The 23853-nt window shown below is 46.3% G+C and overlaps 1 protein-coding gene across 1 annotated transcript in view; it reads right to left on the bottom strand.

The window, feature by feature from the left end:
• Positions 1-8559: 8559 nt before the first annotated feature.
• Positions 8560-23853, bottom strand: part of robo2 (roundabout, axon guidance receptor, homolog 2 (Drosophila)) — a 364993-nt gene continuing 349699 nt past the window's right edge. The window contains 7 exon segments of the mRNA XM_056282789.1: positions 8560-8762; positions 10692-10958; positions 11713-11871; positions 12356-12538; positions 19356-19570; positions 20681-20944; positions 23217-23376. Of these exon segments, the coding sequence (XP_056138764.1) occupies positions 8560-8762; positions 10692-10958; positions 11713-11871; positions 12356-12538; positions 19356-19570; positions 20681-20944; positions 23217-23376 (1451 nt within the window).

Here is a 23853-nt window from a genome sequence, read left to right as displayed (position 1 = left end):
AGGGCAAAGTAAAAGGCTTTACGTAATTACACCATGTGGCCTTTCAGCTGCCCTACCTTGTCTTAAATAAATACCAAGGCGTCTGTAAAGATGAATGTACATGTGTCCCAGTAACGAGGTCCTCAGAGATTCACCAAGTCAGGAAATGGTGTAAGTCTGTCGTATCTTAAAATAATCCCAAGGGTATTAAGATCGTTAGTTATCATTAGAAACACACTGCAGCTGCCATTATAACCAGCAGGACCAATGATCTGATTCTTGCTTACATTTCACAAAATATGGGGGTTTCTTGCAGGTGATCATTATTTATTTATCTATAGCATACCAGTGTATGGTGTGGAGTACATTTCACCATCATGCATTATGAATATTAGTACAAGCTGCATCCTTCATTGCTGCACAAGGCAAAAGTTTGGGTTGGAAAACAACTGTGGAGTGTATAGAGAGCTATGTTTAGCCGCTGCACCCAGGCAGCCCGTGGCAAATGCACTGCTGTCCACATTAACCTATAACATGGCCATTATCATTCCAGCAGTCTGTCATTAAGATACATTGATCCTCCCATGACACCACACTCAGCAGGATGGTATAGTATGTCATCAGGGGGTGGACTACACCGCTGCACCGAACCGACTACTCTGCAGTGTGACATAAAGCTCAACGTGGAGAATGTGTGTGGATGATTTTATTTTCCTTGGTCAATAACATCATGTTGTCAGCCAAAATTGCTGAAAATATTGTATTTCTTTAAGAGTCATTTATCAAAAAACAGGGTGCAAAGACAACATATAGATAGACAGAGGCTGATAGAGAGAAAAGAGAGGGAGAGAGAGAGAGAGAGAGAGAGATGAAATGCTAATTTCCGTTGCTTGTCCCCAGCAGCTGGTTGACATGTATGATGAATGGTGTTGCATTGGTACTGCTGCCCTCTCACCTCCACTCATTGTCACCGGTTCAGAGACAAAAAGAGGGAGAAAGGCAAGTGGGGGAAAAAAATCCCCTAGCACCAGCAGTAGATGTTTCCTCTGATCAACACACATACACACTGATACACACACGCAAACACACACACACATGCACACACACACATGCACACACTTTTCTCTCTGCGTAGACTGATACACGGGTGCCTACAGACGCCAAACACATTCGTCTGTGTGCACGCACAACACACTGATAACTACCTCAATGTGCAAGAGCATGCATCTGCTGAGCGTAGCTTATTTCCATCTGCTTGTCTAAACATTTTCTCCTCCCTCTATGGACCATCTCCACCAGCTTTTGATGCAACGTACATGTCTAAATACTGTGGCTTCTGGTGAGTATCCGGGGGTGTAAACACATCACTCTGACCTGTGTACCTTGCTAAAGGAGGTGAGAAATAAGGAGGACGGAACAACGCACACAGGGAAACAGTTGGAAATAAGAGATGGGAGCAGAGGGGGGAAAAGTTGCTTAGCTGGCACGCTACCGAGGAGCCCATTACTCGTCCTGACCCCCCTACAGGCATGAGCAGATGCATAGGTGTGAAATGGGAGACCTCCCTGCTTTTCCTCCGCTGATAGGTTTGTTTAAAGGCTCGGGATAGATCGGTGAACATTTTCCATGAATATGAATGCAAAATTTTCCAACCGTCCCCAAGAAACACTTCTCACGTCCCGGTGAGCACGTTTAACACAACGTGGAGGCACAATGCAGTCCTGCTTATTTGCATTGCTCAAATGAAGAGAGGGGGGTCAAGAGGGGTCATATTAAACATTGCATACCGCCCCATGCTGCTGGATACTACCATCCTATTTTACAGCTTAATGCTGCATACTACTGCATACCACCACATAATACTGCACAATAACACATAATACCATGTATTATCACATGACATCAAATACTGTATAATACTGCATGCTAATACATACTGGCCTGTACTATCATATGGTATCACATACTATCACCTAAGAGTGCATTATACTGCATGATACCGCACAATACTACACAATACCACATACCACTGCATACAATGTCCTACTAGTATATAATACCACCACATAATACTGCATAAAAAAAGTTAATTTAAGATTAACATCTAACATTTACAGCACAGACAGTGTAATTTTGTGATGTTTGGTTCTCACCCCATTAAACATTTACATTTACACATCTATACTTTATTTATCTTCAGCTTTACATTTACAAACGTTGAATGTATACCAAATGTGTAAAGTTCAAATGTTAAATGAAATGCTATAAATGTGAATATTCAGTTCTAAATGTTAATGTTTTATGTGTAGTATATTGCTGTGTTGTGCTGTATCATGCAGCAGTATCTGGCAGTACGCAGTATTATACAGTTGTATGTGGTGTTGTGCAGAACAACATTTTGCTGTTTTATTTGACATTAAGTCGTATTACGTGGAATTATGTGGAAATACTTGGTATTATGTAGTAGTATGCAGTATAATGGGGTACAATAACAATATTTGGTATCATAGGGTACTATGCAGTACTATGTAGTATAATGTGATATCATGCCATTATGCAGTAGTACGCGGTTGTATGTGCTATTTATTATGCAGCGTGATGCTGTAGTTTGCAGCATTTGGGGGCAGCTTTAGCCTAACTCAGACGACCTGACTTGTGACTGGGAGGTTGCCGGCCCGATCCCTCTGGACTGGCAGGGAAACATCGGAGTGGGCGATGCTGAATGAAGCGCTCCCCTCCCTTACCGTTGACAGTGCCCTTGAGCAAGACACTCAACCCTAAACCGCCCCAGCTGAGTTACTCAGCGGCCTACAGCCAAAGGCTGAAATTGTACTGGGCAACATCCCGGTGTGAGTTATAAGGTGGGCGTATCTGGAAAAAGAGCACCCTTGTTCACTGAACCCCCCCCGGGTAAATAACAGTTAAATACGTGACAGCGAATCATGCAGGGTTATGCAGCAGTATGTGGTGCCATGTGGCACGCTAACAGTAGCGTGCAGCAATGTGCAGTACCATGATATAGTGTGTGATATTGGGGTGGGGGGAGTGGGGGGGGGGGCAAAAACCAAAACTTGCCAGAGTTGCATGGAAAAAAATAAACCTTTGAAACATTTTTTTCATGCCTAGTTATTTTCCTGTTACATGTGAGGGCGCATAAAAGCGAGCGGCCCGTCTCAGTGATTTTAAGAGGTTTACTTTTGAAGCCGGGCCTCTGAAAGGATCAAGGATGGTTTGACATAAAACAAACACTGACTGCACAGTGCACTCACACACACACACACACACACACACACACACATCAACACGCACACACGCGAGCAGGCTGAAGCTGCAGGTAAGGGGGTGCAAAAGTGAAATCACTACAGACATGTTGGGGTTCCCAAACCCTAATCACGACATGAGCCCCAAGTTAGCTTTGGGAAGGGATCGTGGGCTTCGCTGCAACAGTCAGCTGCAGTTTAGCGACACATTCACTGAGATTAATCACTTGTTAACACAAAGAGCACAGCAGGGAGCAACGGGACAAACACAGCAAGGGCTTTGCTGGGTGGTGTGTGGGAGGAGCACGTCCTGAGAGCAGTCTGGGTAAAGTCATTTCTGTCACTGAAGGGTGGCTGGAGAAATGTTGGGAAGACGGGATTGCAGTGGTTCCCCTCATTCTCCCCAACTGCATCCGGCCAAATACCCCGCTCTTCAAGCCGTCCCGGTTGCTGCTCCACCACCACCACCCCCGCTGATGCGGGGAGCGAATTTACGAACCCTACTATGGCCACGCCAAGACCCCGAAAGGACACGCCCGCCTCTATTTCTGATTGGTCCGTCACAACACGTCACCCCTATGCGTGATTTATTTCGTACCCGTTTTCCGGGAAGTCTGCCTCTGATTAGGTAGTACTCGTTGCCTCCGTTGGTTAAGGTTATGGTGGGGTTAAGGGATAGGGTTAGCCAATCACAGACAGAGTAGGGCGGGTCTTGGCGTGGCCATAGTAGGATTCGCAAATTCGCATCCGGCGAGGGCTGCAGACTACCACATGCCTCCTCCGATACACGTGGAGTCGCCGGCCGCTTCTTTTCACCCGACAGTGAGGAGTTCCGCCAGAGGAGGACCACGCTATAGACGGGTTTCCTGTTTGCAAACATTACTGGGTGCGTGCGCAGCCAGGGGGCAAAACCGCTTCTTTTGAGAGCTACCAAAGCGGTTCAACAATGAAAATGTTCATTTTCCACCCATCCTTTTGGTGGTTTGTGCAGTTTTATTGCACAACAACTGCGCGTCATCTCTGCTGCATCTGACCTCCATCTTGGTTAAAATCTCTGCGGTGTAGCTGCTTTCTGCCCCCTAGTTGCGCACGCATCTCTGTGATGACGTTGCTTGCACGGAAACCCTCCTATTCCCCCCCCAGTTCCCCCTCCCCCTCAAACAGGCACCCCGACCGACCAGAGGAGGCACTAGTGCAGCGACCAGGCCACACCCCACATCCGGCTTCCCACCCGCAGACACGGCCAACTGTGTCTGTAGGGACGCCCGACCAAGCCGGAGGTAACACGGGGATTCGAACCGGCGATCCCCGTGTTGGTTGGTTTGAGAAGAGAAGACTCTGCATTACGCAGATGGTAGTTTTGCGTCAGCTGTCAAGATGAGAGGCTGAGGACGAGTCGGGCCGCGTTTGCAGAAACACACCAGAGCTTCAATTTTCAAAGAGAAAATGGAAGGCGGGTTAAATTTTCAAAAAATATTTATTTAATAGTGATCCAGGTACAAGGAAAGGAAAAAAACATGGATTTATCATACAGGACATGGGAATGAGACTGTAAAAGTTTTTTTTTTCTTGATCCACTTTTTTTTCTTTTCTTCTTGGACAAGGACATGCACGTGACTACAGAAGCTTCTTTACAGAAACAAAAAGGGCAGAATGTAGAAATGGCATTGGAAAGGGGGGGGGCGTCATCCCGCCCCCCCCCTACTGTACAGACAGACTTCACCCAACAACTTTCTCTTTTTTGTCATTTTTAATCCTCTTTTATAGCAAAAAGGCAACACACAGATAGGCTACAAAGAACCAACAATATCCAGAAAAGAAGCAAAAGAGAGGGAAAGCCAAAGTAGTTCTCATACTGCCAAAAATATGGGTTGGTTTTTTTTGTTTTTCTTCTTCCTATTCTCTTGACAAGCAAGTAGTGAGCATTTCTTCTCCTCGCTCCTTGTAATCTAGGAGAGATTCATTTGTTTCGATTGGACATGTGATAAGCGGTGTTGTGAACATGCAGGGCAAAGAGTGACTCTTGAGTTTTGGAGGATGACCGACTTGGCGTTTCACCATCGCTGCAAGCCCGGAGAGCTTTATCGAGTCCTTATGGCCTATAGCTCCTCTGCTCGGACAGCAAACTTTACAAGGAACCAAAAGAGACATTTCATAATCCACAAATCTTTATGCATATTACACAATATACTTTTATTATCAGTTCTTAATAAATACAAAAAACAACAACACTGTGATTTAAAAAAGGAAAAAAAACAATGAGTAAAGAGCCACTAAAAACGCATTAGACATTAGAAATATCAATATTAATTTGGTATGTTCTTTAACTGACATCGTCTCTCGAGGTGGATGGACCAGCACGTTACGAGGTGTAATCAAAATCCACAGCCGAAAAGAAAAGAAGGGGACGACAGTTTTTGGACATAAAGGGTTTTTTTTCTTTTCAGCAATTAAACTGGAATGACATGATGATGTGGAGATGCCTATGGACACACACACACACACACACACACACACACACACACACACACACACACACACACACACACACACACACACACACACACACACACACACACACACACACACACACACACACACACACACGCACACATGCACGAACACCACCAGAATGTAAAATAACCTGAGATACTCTTTGCACCTCATTTCCAGAGCCCTGGCCACTGGGCGGACGGTATGAAATGAAACGGCGACGGGATAAAGACAACAGTATAACAGCATCTGACAGCCTTTAGTTTCCACCTCTCCTTTATCAACATTAGCGGTACAAAAAAACCCACAAAAGAAGGAAACAGTCATTGAACCAGAAAAATCCTGAACATCGATATCGAAAACATTGTTATAAGCAGCGTCTCGGAGTCCATAAAAGGCATACAAAGAAACAAGCTTTTCAGTTTAAAAAATAAACAAAGAAACAAAGAGACAAACAAACAAACAAACGAGAACGTCGTCTGAAAAGATACAAATTGGGGATTTATAGGCTGAGAAGTCCTATGTGGCAGATGGGAGGTGAGTGAGTCACGGTGGTCCGGCAGACTGAAAGTGGTCTGCTTGCAGACCGGGGCTGCAGAGACAGAGGCAGTGGGACCTGCTAGTTCATTTACAAGGCTTGTTTTCCCCCCTCGGCCATCACTGCGCTGTTCGGTTCCAGTGGCCGAAAGCTACACTGTACAACTATACACACACACACACACACACACACACACACACACCGCCGTCTTCTTCTCGGGTCTGAACGTTATGGACACACAACACTGTGCTAATCATGGTATTCTGGGAACCGAGGCGCCGAACATCTGAGCAACGGCAGCTTTAATAGATCAGCAAATATACAGCACTCCAACCGGACGAAGCAGGACGTTGTGTTATTTTCTCGGACGAGGCCGTGGATAGTGCAGAGAACGGAAAAAGTAAGTGCTCTAAAATACACAAAACAGTGTCGGAAACGGGTGAATCTAAAAAAGCAAACGGTAAGAAAAAAAACAAAAACAGGACCTATGTAATGTAAATGCATGTAAATGTAGCTCCCCTGGAAATGTCTTTAGGTAGGACTGTCCCTGTTGTCCCTTACTCTGCTGCCTGACAACTACCGCCACTACGGAGAGGAATAACCACAGGAAACACCCCTCCTGTCCATGGCGTCACGCTACCGATTAAGGCTAACGGAGAAATCGCGACCTTGGAAGATGTGCCCAAAGTGCTACGACTGTCCTGTGTCGAGGGACGCGTCTCTCCCTCGTCCTCGCCACCTCGCCGTGTTCTAGCTGACGTCTAATATGGAAGGAGCGCACGCCAAGTTTGGTAAAAAATATTTCGGCGATAAAACATTAAAAAAAAATGCTTGGAAACCCTGGGGAATGCTTGCATCCATTCAGTCTGTTTGAGAAAACAAGACGATAACCTGGAGGAATCCCAAATCTTTAAGGGCTGTTTGACTCTGACATCAAACTTTTGTTTTAGGACAGTTGGTAGGAATTAAACAGTAAACTTGTTCATCTGGTACAGTTCCCTCTGTGCGCAACTCTTCCAGCCTCATATCTGCCCTTTTCCACGAGTGACCTAAGGAAAGCCCCTAAGTCTGCCACCCAATTAGTCTCCGCTACGGGAATAGGCGTCTTTTTCATTGCCGTCCATGAGTAAAGCCTTACTCATTAATATCTCTCTGTACATTAGTATATAATTTCTTCTCTCTACTTTACAGTACAGAAACTCCTCTTCACATATTCTTCCGGTTCTTCATGTCAGCAGGAGCTATGTTTTTGTGCTTATCACCAAAAATTGCAGTGCAAAAAAAACAATAATTAATAATAATAATAATAATTAATAATAATAATGGTAACTAATCAATGATCTATTAACAAACGATGGATTATAAAACAATTATTTTATGGCACAACAGCCAATCAATTCACATATAATACAAATGACCAGATGAAACCAAGTGTACCTGTTGGAAATAAAAAGCTGAAACTGAATTAGGCTTGCATAGCAATGCAACAACAAGGTAAAGAATATATTTACAGGGAACAAAAAAATCCCTTTCTCTCAAGGGCAGTTACTTTGAAAATTAGTTGTTCTCATATAGGTGTTTTCAAAAAATTTTAAACTTTTTTTTTCCCCAACAAAAAGAAAATTACAATAAGGTAGGAGGTGGAAAATATTTTCTTGAGGACAAAAAAACAGTGAGATGTACAGTATGTGTGTGTCTATACATCACATTTACAGTTCTGTGACACTGCGGTTTTTTTTAATTTTTTTTTTTTACTCGTACCCTCTGCTTGATTCCTTTCCCTCAGAGAACACGCAGGTAAGGACAGAGTTCATTGCACCAACTGACGAGGCATCGTTCGTTCAAGGACTGACCACGCTTTCTCCAGTTCCCATCCCAGGCAGGTTACTCTATGTTAGACAGGGTGAAAATGACAGAAGCAACATGAAGCGAGTCAGAAAATCAAATGGACCGACTGAAGTCAAACGACTGCTTTTTCCTCCGTAGAGAAAAAAAAAACTTAGCAGATAAAACTCAATTTTTAACTTATTTCGCACAAACGTGCAAAATAGTTCTAAGTAAAACAAGCATCTACCCATAATGACCTGAGAAATGCGTGTGTGTGAGCGGGCGAGTGTGTAGAGGGCGAAAACCAAACCCCTGTTTGCGCGAGTTAGACAAACTTGTGTTCACAAAATTCTTGGAGTGATGTAAAATAAACAGAAAATAAACTTAGGGATCGTTTCTGTGCTGTCACAACTCGCACCTCAGATGCCACAGTAATTAGAACGGGTATTTATTCAGTAGGAATTACGTACATAACTCCCCCGAATACGGTCCCTGTCCGTTGGTTCCCAGGAATTCAGCATGCTCTGTGGCGGTCCACTGTTGTGGCTGTCGGGGTCCCTCGTTTTTGCGTGGCCCCGTGGACCCTTTGGAGGAGGATGTACCAGAAGAGCTGTGGCCGCCGGGGGAGGGGAAGGATGGTTTACTGTAGGGCAGGCAACCTTCCTCTGGAAAACATGAAAACAAGACACAGGAAGTTTGAAAATGAGCCAGAAAAAAAAAAAAGTTTTACGCTCAACTGTTTGTTTCATTGTGGTAGGCTGCCCGGAGACAAAGAGGCCGCACTTCCCAGACCCCCACTCTTCCTGACATCTGCAGTGTGATGGTGCCAACGGGTGATGCCAGGGCACACCACAGAGAAAACTCACACATGGGCCCTCCAGCTACCAGCTCCATGAGGGGGTAAACACAATAAAAGAGAGACTGCTGGCTGCTGTGCCCTTCCCCTGCTGCAGAGTAGTGCAACACTGACCCTCAGCAGGCCCTTCCCATGGCGTGAAAGCTCATCATACTACTCCCCACTGCTCACTAATAACAGGACTAGAGCCTGTCCTGACCTCTGTGGATTCTGCTGTGCATCAGGCAGCTCTGGGAGCCATATGGGAATTCACTTAATTCCCCCCCCAAAAGATGCTGATTGTGGCACTCGTCTGTCTGAAAGGCTCTCTGTCTGTCAAAATGACTCTCAGTGAAAGTCCTGGCACAAAGAAGGGCAAGACATGCTGCATAGTGAGCTGTAACGATCACACACACATGCATGACTTCATATACTTACACAGACGCAAACCGTCACACACACACACACACACACATACACACAGATGGGGTGTATGAGTTTCAGACTGGCAGTTGTTTGTGTGAGAAATGAAAGCCGAGGCGATTAGCATGTATCCCAGTTGCTAGGGCCTCCTGCCTCGGTTGGGGTGGAGAAGGCCAATACTGGCTGCAAATACAGGAAGAGTGGAGAGGCTGAGGGAAGGCTGGGAGGGAGGCACTTTGGAAGCCAGAGCAAGTGGCAGACAGTGCAATCTGTTCGTTGGAGCCCATTCCCAGCCCCAGCATGTAAGCTAACCAACCCAACACAAAAGCTTTGTTCAACAACAAACCCATTTCTTTGTTTGGTGTAATGCAAATAAATATTTTAAACACAGGTAAGATTCACGAACGATATGCCTTTTGAGAGTCTATAAATTTTTCAAACAGATGAACATGTTTTCTATCCAAGAGATTAAAAAAAAAATCAATATCCTTTTAAATTTAAACCTGCAGCGTGGAAGTTTTGTCTCCCCCTTCTGGCAGTGAGAGTAATTACGTTTCTTCTTTCAGTATGTCCTCGCCGAAGATCACTTTCCTTTTTTTCCCCACTTTAATCCATCCTGAGTCTGAATGCCGAGTTTCTCTTTTCTCTGGGGCATCGGAAACCTTTTTTGGACCCTTCTTAGGTTTTTCTGCCATGGCTTCCAGGCCCGGAAGCTTTCTGGCAGAAAGCGCCAAAGGAAAACCGATCAGAGGCACGCGCACGCTTTCATTACGTGGTAGCTCAGCTCTGGCAAAGCGTTGCTGGTGACGTAAAGCGCATCGCTACCGGTGCTCCAGCGTGGACTGTCGCAACAAACGCCAGACGTAAAACTCCGGTATACTGCGAAATACAGAGATTTACCTGGCGGTGACGGGCTTAATCATCGTTGTGTGAATTCACGTAACAAGGGCTTGAATGTCATGGACGTTCGTTTATATGTAAAAGTCCTGCACCCAAGCTTTAAGTATTGTTGGTCGGCTGTGAATCTCTATGTTATTGTGTAATCAAAGTAAGTAATCAAATTTAATAGCAAATTATGCCCTGACACAAACCCAGCAAGCAACCAAAAAGCTGTGCGGTCAGTGGTTACCATGGTATTTCCTTTGTAAACCTGCTCAGTTTTATTCCCAGTTCATACCCAAATACTATTATGAGAGATGGTGCAGATCTGGCGCCAGATCTTTCCAAGTCATTATCTTAACAAAGAAATACATGTCAGGCTGTTGTTCATGTATTGTCTGACATAATCTTGCCTAAAATACTCCTTGTTTAGTGTCTGGATGCTTTTCACTCAAACCTGTTTTGTGGCCCCGGCGGCCGTCATCCCCTCGATCCACAGAGCCCAGCCTGTCTTGGGCCTGGCGGTGGTGCTCCATGGAGGTGCGTGTCTGTCTGTCGATGGAGCTCTTCATCTCCTCCATCCCAGAAAAAGGTCCTGACATGGGCTGGCGCTCCAAGGACGAGGCCTTCCTCTCTGAAGGGGCTCCCATTGTGCCTACACTTCGGGCCCCCTGGACACGGCCCTGCCCCTGACATGGTGGGGGCTCAGGTGGAGGAGGTAGGTCTGTATGAAGGGAGAATTAATCAGTAAATGTACTAACTTAATAATAACATGATACTTTTTAAGCACACACTTCTTTCTATGAAATATTTCCAAAAATTAAAGACGGTTGCTATTTGCTGAGTCATTAAGACAATTAACACAATGTTCGCCTCTGTTATTCTTGTGTTTTATGAATACACTTTTGAACAACTGGACTCTGGCTCAACAAAGCCCCCCCCCTTTCTCCCCAATTGTATCCAGCCAATCACACCACTCTTTCGAGCTGTCCCGGTCGCTGCTCCACCCCCTCTGCCGAGCCGGGGAGGGCTGCAGACTACCACATGCCTCCTCTGATACATGTGGAGTCACCAGCCGCTTCTTTTCACCTGACAGTGAGGAGTTTCGCCAGGGGTACGTAGCGTGTGGGAGGATCACGCCATTTCCCCCAGTCCCCCCCCCCCGAACAGGTGACCCAACCGACCAGAAGAGGCGCTAGTGCAGCGACCAGGACACATACCCACATCCGGCTTCCCACCCGCCGTCACGGCAAATTATGTCTGTAGGGGCGCCCCCTGAACAAGCTGGAGGTAACATGGGGATTTGAACTGGCGGTCCCTGCTACACTACCTGGACGCCCGGCTCAACAAAGTTTTGAAATCAGAATTATGGAGCACCACACTTTTTGGTATTAACTTCGATCTGGATTAAAAAATATTCGAGGTAAACAGTTAATGAAATAAAAACAAGAATACGAGCAATAGAAATGTTTACCCACCATCTGCACTAGCATCTCTCCGGTGTGGTGCTGTGCCCTGGCTCCGGGGTTTGCGGGTGGGCCGAGTGGCCCTCTGGTGGCCCAGGCTGTGTGTGCCCACTGTGCTGCCATCTGTTGAGAAGGGACTGCTGGGCCGCGGCCTGTGGGAAAGGCCTTTACCTGAAGGGAGGGATGTCAGCATAAAGGTCTGGTGGTTGGTAAAAGTAGATACATACAAAGGCTAATTAATTTTTAAAAAAAAGTTATCAAAGTTAGGGCTATTTTAGGAAAGAGGAAACACTTGTTAGAGACGTGTGCAGTAGAAAATCACCAGCGAGACGAACCGTCCAACCATTATTCCTTCAACCCAAGGAAGAGAGAATGCAAAGCCAAGCTTTAAAATGGAGCAGAGGCAAGGATAAAGACAGACAGAAATCCTCGGAACAGCCACGTTCAAACGGTGCCATGCACACCCTGGGCACAGCATCCACAAGCAGCAGCAGATAGGAAAAACCACCAGCCAACAATATGGGGGCAGGCATCAGCCCCAAGGATGCCAGAGGAGAAATAATTATAGCAGAGCAGAAGAAATCTTCATCCTGCTGGGGTAGATGTTCCCAGCCAGCAGGTTGTGGGCTGCTAGGCTCCACAAACACACACCAACCTCTCTTGCTGAGGCTGGTGCCTTCCAGGCGGTAGCCAGCTTTGTCTGCAGCGGCCACTAGGGCCTGGGCAAAGCTGCAGTGGGTGAAAATGGAGCCGTCGGAGGAGCTGCCCAGACTGGACCTGTGGCTGGAGAAATTACGCTCGTCCTCCGAGGCCGAGCCCCAGCCGTTCACCATGGACCCTGTGGAACACCACAGCTACAGATTCAGCACTTCTGTGTGTGTGTGTGTGCCTTTGTGTGGCAGTGTATGTGTGAACTTGTAACCCACTGAGTTTGTGTGTGCGGGTTCTGAATTTCACAACATCAAAATTCAACTGCATCATTTTATAGTGTTTGGTTTGGTTGGAGGCGTTTGAATGGATATTACCCTTACATGCTGCATGACATGCCATAAAAAAAACACCCAAACCTCTTTCATTGTACTGAAGTTCCATACATTTGGACAGAAAAATGTACCGCGTGCTTTTATAAAGGCAGCTGATGTTAAATCAAAAGGACCCAGACTGAAATGGCTTTGTTTGCTGCAGGGTATTACTGTCCCGGCAGGTGAGGAGTGCTGTCTTAGCCTGCCCCTTTTACTTCTTACAGTACTCGCATGCATTTAAATACACACACAGACAACACGGGAAAAGAGGTGCACACACACACACACACACACATTCAGTGGGACAGCAGGTCTGGGGCCTACTGAGTTAGCGCTTCTTTTGATAAAGAAGAATGAGTGCACCTGTGGAGAGCAGCGTTAGATACCGGGTTGCCTCAGGTGACACAGACAGAGCAGCTCACCACACTGTGTGCCGGATCAAACACCTGGTGTTATGCTCGCTAAGCTCGTATCCCCGTTTGAAAATGCATAGGGGCCACTGTCTAGAAGGGCTCCATCCTTAAAGATGGCTTTCAGGCTGAATACAAAATCAAGGTGGCCGATGGGCGAGCGATCCAACAGGCTTGAAGCAAGTAAGCCCTGATGTCACTTTCAGGAGAGTAAAAACAACGGGCAAAATTCAAACAAGAGCCAAGCGGTGGGTGCATTACGAGAGGCATATATATGTAGGAATTCTTGCAGTTTCCTTTGTGTGTCCATGTGCTACTGCGAGTATGTCTTTATGCTCTCTCTCCCCCCCCTCACGTAAAGAGCCAGGCCAGCACTTAAAATATAAAACTATCGGTCTGCCAATAAAAATATGCCACTTTGGTAAGCGAGAGCACAGAGCACAGTCAGCTAATGTGACAGCTTTCAGTGGGACGGACTTGGCATACTTCGCTAAAGTGGCTGTTACCCAAGTATTCTGAATAGACAGAGTAAAGGGTAAAGGTCGTGGAGTGGGAGACGGGGATGAAAAGTTAGCAGCAGGGTGGAGAAAAGGTCGGTGGAATACAAAAGGTTAAAGTCCGAATCCTGGCCATGACAGGCTGGCGGAGGAGCTCAGAGAGTCAGATGAAGCCAGTTCACGCGTGTTAATATCTGTTCTGTATCTATCAGATGATAAGGTTTGGTATCTCCAACAGCACTTGTCGCCGGAAACACAAAATGACCCATTTCAGGGTGGGATTAAAGCTTATTCATATAAATCTGGTTTATCGATTTTAAAGGGAAACCATCGTGATTTTCGACATTCTCTCTCTCTCTCTTTACATATTTATATACAGACGGGTGACGAACTAAAGGAAAAGCCAATATAAAGTGTGTTGGTCCACCATGAGTCTCCAGAACAGCTTCGGTGCTCCTGGTCACAGACTCTACAAGTCTCTGAACCCTGCAACCTTTCAAAAGATGTCCCCTCATCTGGCGTTTTGATGGTGGTGGTGGCGAGCGCCGTCTAACACATCGCTCCAACATCTCCCACAGGTGTTCAACTGGGTTGAGATCTGGTGACTGTGAAGGTCATAGCATATGATTTACATCATTTTCATCCTCATCAAACAAACCATCCAGTGAGCCCTCATGCCCTGTGGATGGGGGCCTTGGCATCCTGGAAGAGACCACCCCCATCAGGATAGACATGTCTCATCATAGGATAACGGTGATCACGCTCTGTTATTCACATGTCCTTATACAATCTGGTCTATTTTGATGTAGAAGGCAGAGTAAAGGTCCATTCAGACCGAGTCTGAATTTTTCGCACAAAAAAACACATCGGTGAAGTCTTACACACCGACAATGAAACTATCATACTGCCACGATAGGCTCCCCCCCCCCCCCCCAATTCGTTGCTGGTTCGATTTCAGTTTTTTTTAACTATTATTATTATTATAACAAACTCTCCGACCAATAAGCTATTAACTTTTAATCACATGACAGAGAGGTCATGGGACTTGAACCACTCATGGTGACCAAGCTGTTGGAAACATGGTGTCAGAGTACAAGGACTTATATGAGGAAAGTCATAGCAGTGATAAAAACACAGAGCTGAAAGAGGCCATAGGGTAGATGTGGGGTGAGAGAATATCTTTTTTTTATCCCCTCCCCTTTTCCACCCCAATTGTACCTGGCAAATTATCCCACTCCTCTGAGTCGTCCCGGTTGCTGCTCCACCCCCTCTGCTGATCCGGGGAGGGCTGCATACTACCACGTTCCTCCTCCGATACATGTGGAGTCGCCAGCCGCTTCTTTACACCTGACAGTGAAGAGTTTCACCAGGGGGACGTAGTGCGTGGGAGGATCATGCTATTCCCCCCAGGTTCCCCCTCCCTCCCATACAGGCGCCCTGATTGACCAGAGGAGGTGCTACTGCAGCGACCAGGACACATACCCACATCCAGCTTCCCACCCACAGACACGGCCAATTGTGTCTATAGGGACGGCCAACCAAGCCAGAGGTAACACGGGGATTCGAACCGGCCATCCCCGTGTGGGTAGGCAACGGAATAGACCGCTACGCTACCCAGTAGGCCTGAGGGAATATCTCTTTATGTTACCAACAATCTTCTTTTAAAAGAAAATTTTTGGAGTTATTTTGTTGAAAATTTAGTTCACTACTGACATCAATATGCCTACAACACTGGTGTGTGGGTTGACACGTCTGCATGTGTGTGTTTGAGAGAGAGACAGAGAGAGAGTGTGAGAGAGAGAGAGTGGGTGAGTGAATGAGAAGCTCTGCCAGTGTTGCCGTGATGTAAATGAAGCCAGATGCAGCTCCACATAGCTGTGTTATCAATACAATAATCACACATACTGTAGTAAAACACCCGCCAGCTGATGGTGAACACATGGCCAGACGCTGCTCTGGGTCGGTCGGGTTCCTGGTAGTTTGTATGTTGTTTTTTCAGAAAGGGTCCCAACACTTCGCAACAATGCCTCAAACACCCACATACATTCTGAAGTACTGCCAAAAGCGGCCACGGTACAACTTAAGCTCTTGAATCAAGCGCCATCTTTTCCTTTTCATCTGCTGTTTGATAAGCAATGTGACAAACTCGTCATCACTGCTGCGACTTGTGGACTCTTTTTTTCTTTTCTGTTATCCAAACTTTTTCCAGAGAAAGATTGGCATCAGGCTTGGTGTGGATGCTTTGGTGCAAAAAACAAAAATATTTTGCAAATATTTCTTACTTTTGTGTCATTCTGTTGTATCAGACTTGGTCTGAACAGACCTTAAGGGTTGTAGGTTTCACATACAGTATATCAGCAGCATTTTTCACCATCAGCAGCATTTTCAAAAGGGCGGCACGGTAGCGCAGGGGTTAGCGCTGTCGCCTCACAGCAAGAAGGTCCTGGGTTCGAAGCCCGGGGTTGTCCAACCTTGGGGGGGTCATCCCAGGTCAATCCTCTGTGTGGAGTTTGCATGTTCTCCCGGTGTCTGTGGTGGGTTTTCTCCGGGTGCTCCGGTTTCCTCCACCATCAAAAAGACACACATGTTAGGGTTTATACTCCTGTCTGTGCCCCTGACCAAGGCATGGTAAGACGAACTGGAGTTGGTGGGTGGGAAGCCGCATGTGGGTATGTGTCCTGGTCGCCGCCGCCGCACTAGTGCCTCCTCTGGTCGGTCGGAAGGGAATAGCGTGATCCTCCCATGCGCTACATCCCCCTGGTGAAAATCCTCACTGTCAGGCGAAAAGAAGAAGCTGGCGACTCCACATGTATCAGAGGAGGCATGTGGTAGTCAGGCATGTGGTAGTCTGCAGCCCTCCCCGGATAGGCAGAGGGGGTGGGGCAGCGACCGGGATGGCTCAGAGAGTGGGGTGATTGGCCGGATACAATTGGGGAGAAAAAGGGGGAAACCCCCCCCCCCCAAAAAAGAAAGAAAGAAAACTGCTGCTTTAACAGTGAACCTATCAACAGCATCCTCCTTCTACTGCATCAAATGAAATAAACCTGCATAACGCATATTCAACCTTTTCATTGCCAGCTGAAACCAAGTCGGTAACTATTTTCAGTCCTATATCTTACCAATTCAAATTGAAATTCCTTTCTCGGAGTGTTTTCTCTGAGAAAGAAAGACAGCAGTTCTGCTGGGTCCAATCCTCCCACAAAGAACAGAGCAGATAATGAAGTATAGGCAGTGCCAGCCAAAGCACGGAGGCTTCCAACTCCTCCAGCTCATCTTAGGAACACTGCCTCAGCAAATCACGTCACAAAATTACTTTCCAGTTGTACTAACTGCCGCTTTCTGCTGCTGCACCTCTGGAGCACTCCTATCCTCAACCACTGTACTCCAATCAAGCTACAATCACGGCAAAGTAATTTGATTCAATCAAGTCTTTTATTCTGCAGTGGACCTGTGGTATTTTCTATGGTCCAAGGCTACGCTTTGCACTGCGGATCTGCCATTTTAACATGTCTTGAGCCGGAGTAATGGCCCACACCGTGCACTGTAAAAAGCGCTGGCCGACACCTCGCGTGTTCCACGCACTAACAGAGCAAGGCCAGTAAACCAGAGCTGGCTAGGGGCAGTAAAAAACCCAGCCTGGGCCCCTCCCGCCACTAAAAGTGATTTACACCGACGGAGACCCTAATCTACATGTCGTTACACGGGGAAATCATTCCCCCTGATGAGCAGCCGTCCCTACCTGCCGTCAAGAGACGTGACCCTGCCCCTCACAAACCCGGGGAAGGTTTTATGGGAGAGTAATCTTCTATAGCGCGGCCCGGTTCCCAACCTTATTGTGGACATACGTAACAGCCCGGCTGCTGCGACAGCTCAGCCTTCACACGACTTGTGTCTTACTTCCGACTCTCCACATGCTTGGTACTCACCTGATTGCCCACTTCCTCTCTGTGGCCCAGTCATAACGTGACCACTGAATACCTACTACAATGGCAGGACTACCATTTATCTTCTGAAAAACGTGTTTGTATTATCTCGGGGCACAGGATAACACACCGGGAAGCCCAAAACAGACAACCTGCCTGTGAAAAACGGCCCCAGGAGTGGGTTGGCTTTTTTTTTCTGGGGCAGACGAGAGAAGGTTTGATTTAATGGCCTTTGGTGTAACATTAAGAAAACAGACCTATTTCCATATTATTAAAACAAGGACAAATCTATCAAGTGAAACTTGACAGGCATCTCTTCCTGCCCCCCCCACTTCCTTTCTGTGCGGCTTCGAAATGGTGGCCACACTAAATCTCTTCCCTCCTCTAACTCTGGAGGCTGGGACCATGTCTGCTGTCAGGCAACGGGGAGCGAGCCAGACATGTGGAGATAAGAAGAAATAGTGCTGTCTTCAGTGTAATACAGTGGAGGAGAGATGCGGCAGATTACAGCCAAGTTGCTGCTTTATATTCCTCTAAATATATCAGCAAACGCATGTGTCAGTGCAGCCACGGCCGCTGTTCCATCATCCAATAGAAAACCACACTTAAGGGCTGTCAGTGACGAAACAGAACAAGCAGCGCTGTCAACCATTCCACCCTTCTTCTCTCTCTAGCTCAGCTTTTCTATTTTGAGACACATCATTTGCTTTCTTCTTCCTTTCCACTCCTAAATTTCCAACCAGCTTACGCTTTTTTTTTTGCCATTCACTTGCATTGTCGCAAGAGCTGAGATGGTGGTGACGACCTGTACCCCGTAACCTCTCGAGAGGTCATTGGGGGCACCGCTGTGGAATCCGCAACCCGTCCTCGCCATCTCCATCTGTCCTCAACCGAGGACATGTACATTTAGTGTCAGCTTTTGTCGATGTAGTAAACGACTGCTGTGTCTCATCATGTAAAACGCGGGTTAGATATTCAACCCGGTGTTTACAGAGGGGCTGCTGTGGTCTTCCCAGCTGGTGGAAGAGGGGGAAAATGGCGGACCCAGCCCCACTGGATCTACCGTTCCAATGTTATGCCCTTCATATGCTCCTTGGACAGACGGCCGTAAAAGCTTTCGGTGAGTTGTAAAAATGGAAATGGTGCCTCCAGTCTGGAATGGAATATGCTGCACGTGAAATTCATTTCAAATCTCCCAGGGAAGATATTGGTGGCAATGGCTCCGGTGTCGCGTGCGAGTTAAATCACAAGTCGCTCTACCCTGCCCGCCTTGCCTCTCCTTCCTCTTAATTTCCCTCTCACTGTCCTGTTTAAAATTCATGGACTTTCTTATCTCTTTTTTTTGGTGGGGGGGTGATAATTATAATTCTGCCAAAAGTGCTTCAAAACTTGATTGAGGCATCGTCAGTAGGCATGTTCACATACAAATTAGCATTCAACGGGCTCGTGAAGAACATGTCATGAACAACAACCAGTACACTGTAAAACAAGACCTAATAACGGCAAAATTTTAAAACGCTTTTACGACATGAAAAGATTATGACAGTCTGTAGCATTTTTAGTAGAACAATTTACTATTAAGTGGTCAAAGTAATGACAGTTTAACAATGGCCTTAACATTTAATTGGCTTTGAGTTATGGTAAACTGATTGAAGATATTTCCGCTGATATTTTTGCATATAATTTTGTGTTGTACGGGTGGAAATCTGGATAAATTCTAAAGTGGGTGAAATTCATGTTCATAAGTAGGGAGAAACAATGACAGCGCCAGCAACGAACACAGCTGAAACCACGGCATCTCACCTGTTAAAGAGCTGTCAAGGTTGTCCATGCTGGAGCCTGGTGTGTGCTCAATACCTCGAGGATGCCTGGCTCCGTAGCCTTCATCCTCCTCCTCCTCCTCCTCTTCCTCATCCTCGTCGGGCAGGTCAGTCTCTAGGTCGGACACCAGTGTGCTAGACACGTAACCGACCGGGGGAGCTGGAGCCTGGGGGGGGAGAGAACCTCCCTGCATGTGCCTTGCAGGAGAAAGACAGCGTGTTTAATTACATCGCTGGTATGCACGTGTACACACATCAAGGAATGTGGCGGGCTGATGAGGGCAGAAGGAACAACGGAAAATTTGACAGGAACAGAAGGGAAACAAGGATGCCCCAGATGGAAGGGGAACTGTCACACTAATTTTAAAGGGCCTTCTTTTGTATTCTGAATAAATTTGGGCGAATCCGCTAATTCTATGGTGCTGCTTCTCGCATGCTAATACAATGACCCACTAATTGCAGCTGTGGATGGTACAAAAGCACACATGCCAGGCCTGTCGACACGAGGCTGACACCTCATAGGCAGCGGCAGGCACTGCTGACAGCCACATTTGTTCAAGGAGTACCGCGTCTTTGACGCGGTTTGCGGAGGGATTTGGTTGTAATTACTGGCCTTCTCCTTTTGTCAGAGATGCTCTCTAACAAACATGGTCATTACTGGGTAGCATGACATCTCCTTCCTGACAAGCATCCTCCCCCCTCCCCCAACCCCCCTCCACGATTATGAATGGATGCCAGTCCCTCATTCGCTCTAGCCTCACTGACAGTATGAAGCATGGCCTTCATCTGACTTGCATGAGCACCGCAACAATGGAATGTGCCACACAGGGATGTGTGCGTTTGTGTGTGCGGGAGGGGGTTGTAAACAACTACGCTTAAGAACTCAATATACAGAAGTCGCTTACAGTAAGTGGTGGCACGAGTCTATAAAAAATTACACAGTTAATGGGTGTTTCTCTACAGCACAATGGTAAATGATAGTTGACATGAGGAATATTGTAGGACTAAAATAAATCCTTGAAGCAATAAACACAGAGAAAAATATGCCTTGAATATTTTAGATAAAATTTTAATAATCCAACTTAAGATGCAGTAAAAAAGGACTCCTGCAGCACCCACAGTTCATTAGGTCGATCCATAAAGGACTTCAAAAAAACAAAATTACAGTTAGTATTAAAGCATAATTCCTAGCAAGCTATAACTTAAATCTAAGTTTAACAACCTGAGTTTTCACGTTTCTTAAAGATGTAAAAAAAAGGTAGGCATGAGCAAAGGTTTTAACTGACACTTTAAAATGATGAAAATTACCATGTCTGTTTTGCCATGTCCAATTGGTACGCTCTGGTCAGCTCATCCAGATGGGCCTGGAGCATGGGCTGCATCTCTTCACGGGGAGAAGGGGTGAGGGTGGCTGTGGACTGCTGGCCAAAGGACACTGCCGCAGGGGAGGAGGCAACTCCGCGGATGGGCGGAGTGGGAACCCTCTCCTCCTCTTCCTCCAGCTCGTCCTCCATTCCCTGGTGGAGGTAGGTTTGTACGGGCATGGGTGGACCCCAGCCATCACTCTCGTACCTGGGTTGAGAAAGTGGGAGTTTTGTGACCATCAGTTGATGAGCGGTTAGCAATTGTTCATGCAGATCATCAACGTCCCAAGAATCTGCAGCCACAGATGATGAGTGTCACGTGTCTATTTAGCCATCAAATGCACATCATCAAGGGACGTAGTGCGTGGGAGGATCATGCTATTCCCCCAAGTTCCTCCTCCCCCCCGAACAGGCGCCCCGACCGGCCAGAGGAGGCGCTAGTGCAGCGACAAGGACACATACCCACATGCGGCTTCCCACCTGTAGACATGGCCAATTGTGTCTGTAGGGACGCCCGATCAAGCCGGAGGTAACATGGGGATTCAAACTGGTGATCCCCGTGTTGGTAGGCAACGGAATAGATCGCTACACTACCCGGACACCCCGGACTAGATGTATTTTAAACCAACTCTCCAATACGTAGCAGTGTGACTTTGTCAAATTGAGGAGTTGCTTGGGCTTTGATTTCCTATAATCGTGCTTATACATGGTGAAATAATACCGGTCATAAAGAACAAATTCATTAAGGAATTTGTCAGTGCACATTCCATATAGGACATTACTGTTTTAATCTGCTGCCATTAAGAGCAACCTCAGATTTACAGTGCACGGGACTCTTCATTTGCCAAAAAACCCATTAAAGCAGATGATTCTCCCAGATTGGAAATGGGCTTGAAAGGACATCACAACCACTGGACCAGACAGAAACACACACACACACACACACACACACACACACACACACACACGCACACACACACCGTCACTTTCAATGAGCTCCTCTTACTGTCAACATGTACTACAGAGTGTTTAAAATTGTTAAGGATTTACTCCTTAATGGGTAAAAGCAGTGTTGGAGTTAAATTTGACATCTGTAGTCGTTTAGCTGATGGGGAACCCAGGGGAACTTTCACAGAGCGAGGAAGTAAGGGTTTATAATTTGCTTTTTGTACTCAGCATAGAAATACCGTACCTTTCCCTCCTTAATTCCTTCCCCTACCTGGCAACTAAGCTATTCTTAGTTAAGAGACAAAGGAGATACTGGGACTTCGCCACAGTCTGTCTGGTTTATGGTGCATACTTCTCCCAACGGCTAGGCCACACTCCTGCCTTATGTAATATATCTCTGACTTGAACCAAGTAATCTAATAGTGTAGAAGAAGAGTGGTGCAGGTTTTACATTGCAATTCTTCTTTTTTTTTTGTGTGTGTGTGGATTTTTTTCTATCCAAATCCAGGGAGGGCTACAGACTACCAAATGCCTCCTCCGATACATGTGGAGTCGCCAGCCACTTTTTTCCACCTGACAGTGAGGAGTTTCACCAGGGGGATGTAGCATGTGGGAGGATCACGCTATTCCACCCCCCAGTTCCCTCTCCCTCCTGAACAGGCGCCCAGACTGACCAGAGGAGGCGCTAGTGCAGTGACCAGGAGACATACCCACATCTGGCTTCCCACCCGCAGACATGGCCAATTGTGTTTGTAGGGACGCCCGACCAAGCCGGAGTTAACACAGGGATTCAAACCGGTGATCCTTGTGTTGGTAAGCAATTGAAAAGACCACTACGCTACCTGGACACCCCTATATTGCAATTCTATGACAATCACCCTTTTATCTCTCTAGTGGATAACACAGTGGATAAACTCTCAATGTCTCACTATCTCTTGTTTATCCTTTGTTGTTGTTGTTTAAATAATGCAGTTCTGTTTTGTTCCACTGTGGGAATCAGCAAATGGTGGAATCTGAAACCATCTGCATAACTGTGTGCTCTGAGTGGCAGGAGCCTGCTGGAAGTATGTCTTTTTTTTTGTTTTTCTAGAAAGCTGTTTTCTTTTCCACCGACTGAAAACAAGCTCGGCAGATAGACTGATCCACAACCATCTGTAAGCATGTGTATTACTTGTGTTTGTTTGTGTGCATGCACTTAATATATGTGTACTTGGCTGCCTGAGGAGACTGTGCTCACATTGATTTTGCAGCTTTTCTCCAGATGTACTGCAATTAGTTGCAGAGAAAAAGTACCGTCCAGTGAAAAGCACAGCACTGTTACGTATCGCACATGGTATTGGTTTATGTTGCCATTCCCACCAACAAAAGCTAAGGTGTTATTTTTTGTTTTTGTTTTTTTGTGCAAACACTATGTAGTTTTCCTACAGCTACCATAGCTGGGAGAAGTAGCATCTGTCATAATACTGATTGAGGAGAGCATAAAATTTGCATTTCACTTCGTGGTTAAGGTTGGAGAAGGTTGTGAAACTTACCCTCCACCCTCATGGTGCTCATTGGGATAGTGGTCCATCTCAGTGCCAGGCAGAGGGTGAACAGGGGGAGGGGGCAGGGGAACATTGGCCCAGTTGGAGCCATTAGCCTTGGTGGGCTTGGAGCCAGCCTTGGTCTTCTTTTTCTTACCTCCCTTTCCACCTTTGAACGGAGAGCAGGGATTAGAGGGGTTGAGTCACCGAAATTAAATCTTTGAAAAAAAAGGGAAAATCAATTTTAAGATACATCTGGAATGTCTTTGTGCATTATTTGCTGTTTTCAAATAATGTATAGATGTTCTAAACAAGTCATTTTAGCCTGCACACGTTGCACATTCGTTTTTTGTCAATTTCAGCACACTCTTAGAAAGTCATAGACAGTTTTGAACACACGATTTCCCGTCAGCACTTGCACAGAGAATTTCAAGGCTGCCTGTTGAAAAGCAGGCGTCTATTGATTGACTGGCTGAAAAGTCTCCAATCTCCATAGAAACAGCAGGAAACGACAGTAAAGGAGGCTGAAGCAGACCTTTTGTGCTCCACCCATCCCTCTGTGTCCCCTTCTGCACCGGGCTTTGGACTCCACAATGAAACGTCTGACTTCACAGCATCATCATAATGAATGGCTTGTGTAGTGTCA

The sequence above is a fragment of the Lampris incognitus genome, chromosome 7 (genome assembly GCF_029633865.1).
Source record: "Lampris incognitus isolate fLamInc1 chromosome 7, fLamInc1.hap2, whole genome shotgun sequence".
Classification (NCBI taxonomy): Eukaryota; Metazoa; Chordata; class Actinopteri; order Lampriformes; family Lampridae; genus Lampris; species Lampris incognitus.
Note: the sequence above shows the minus strand (reverse complement) of the source record. Positions and strands in the feature narration are given on the sequence as shown.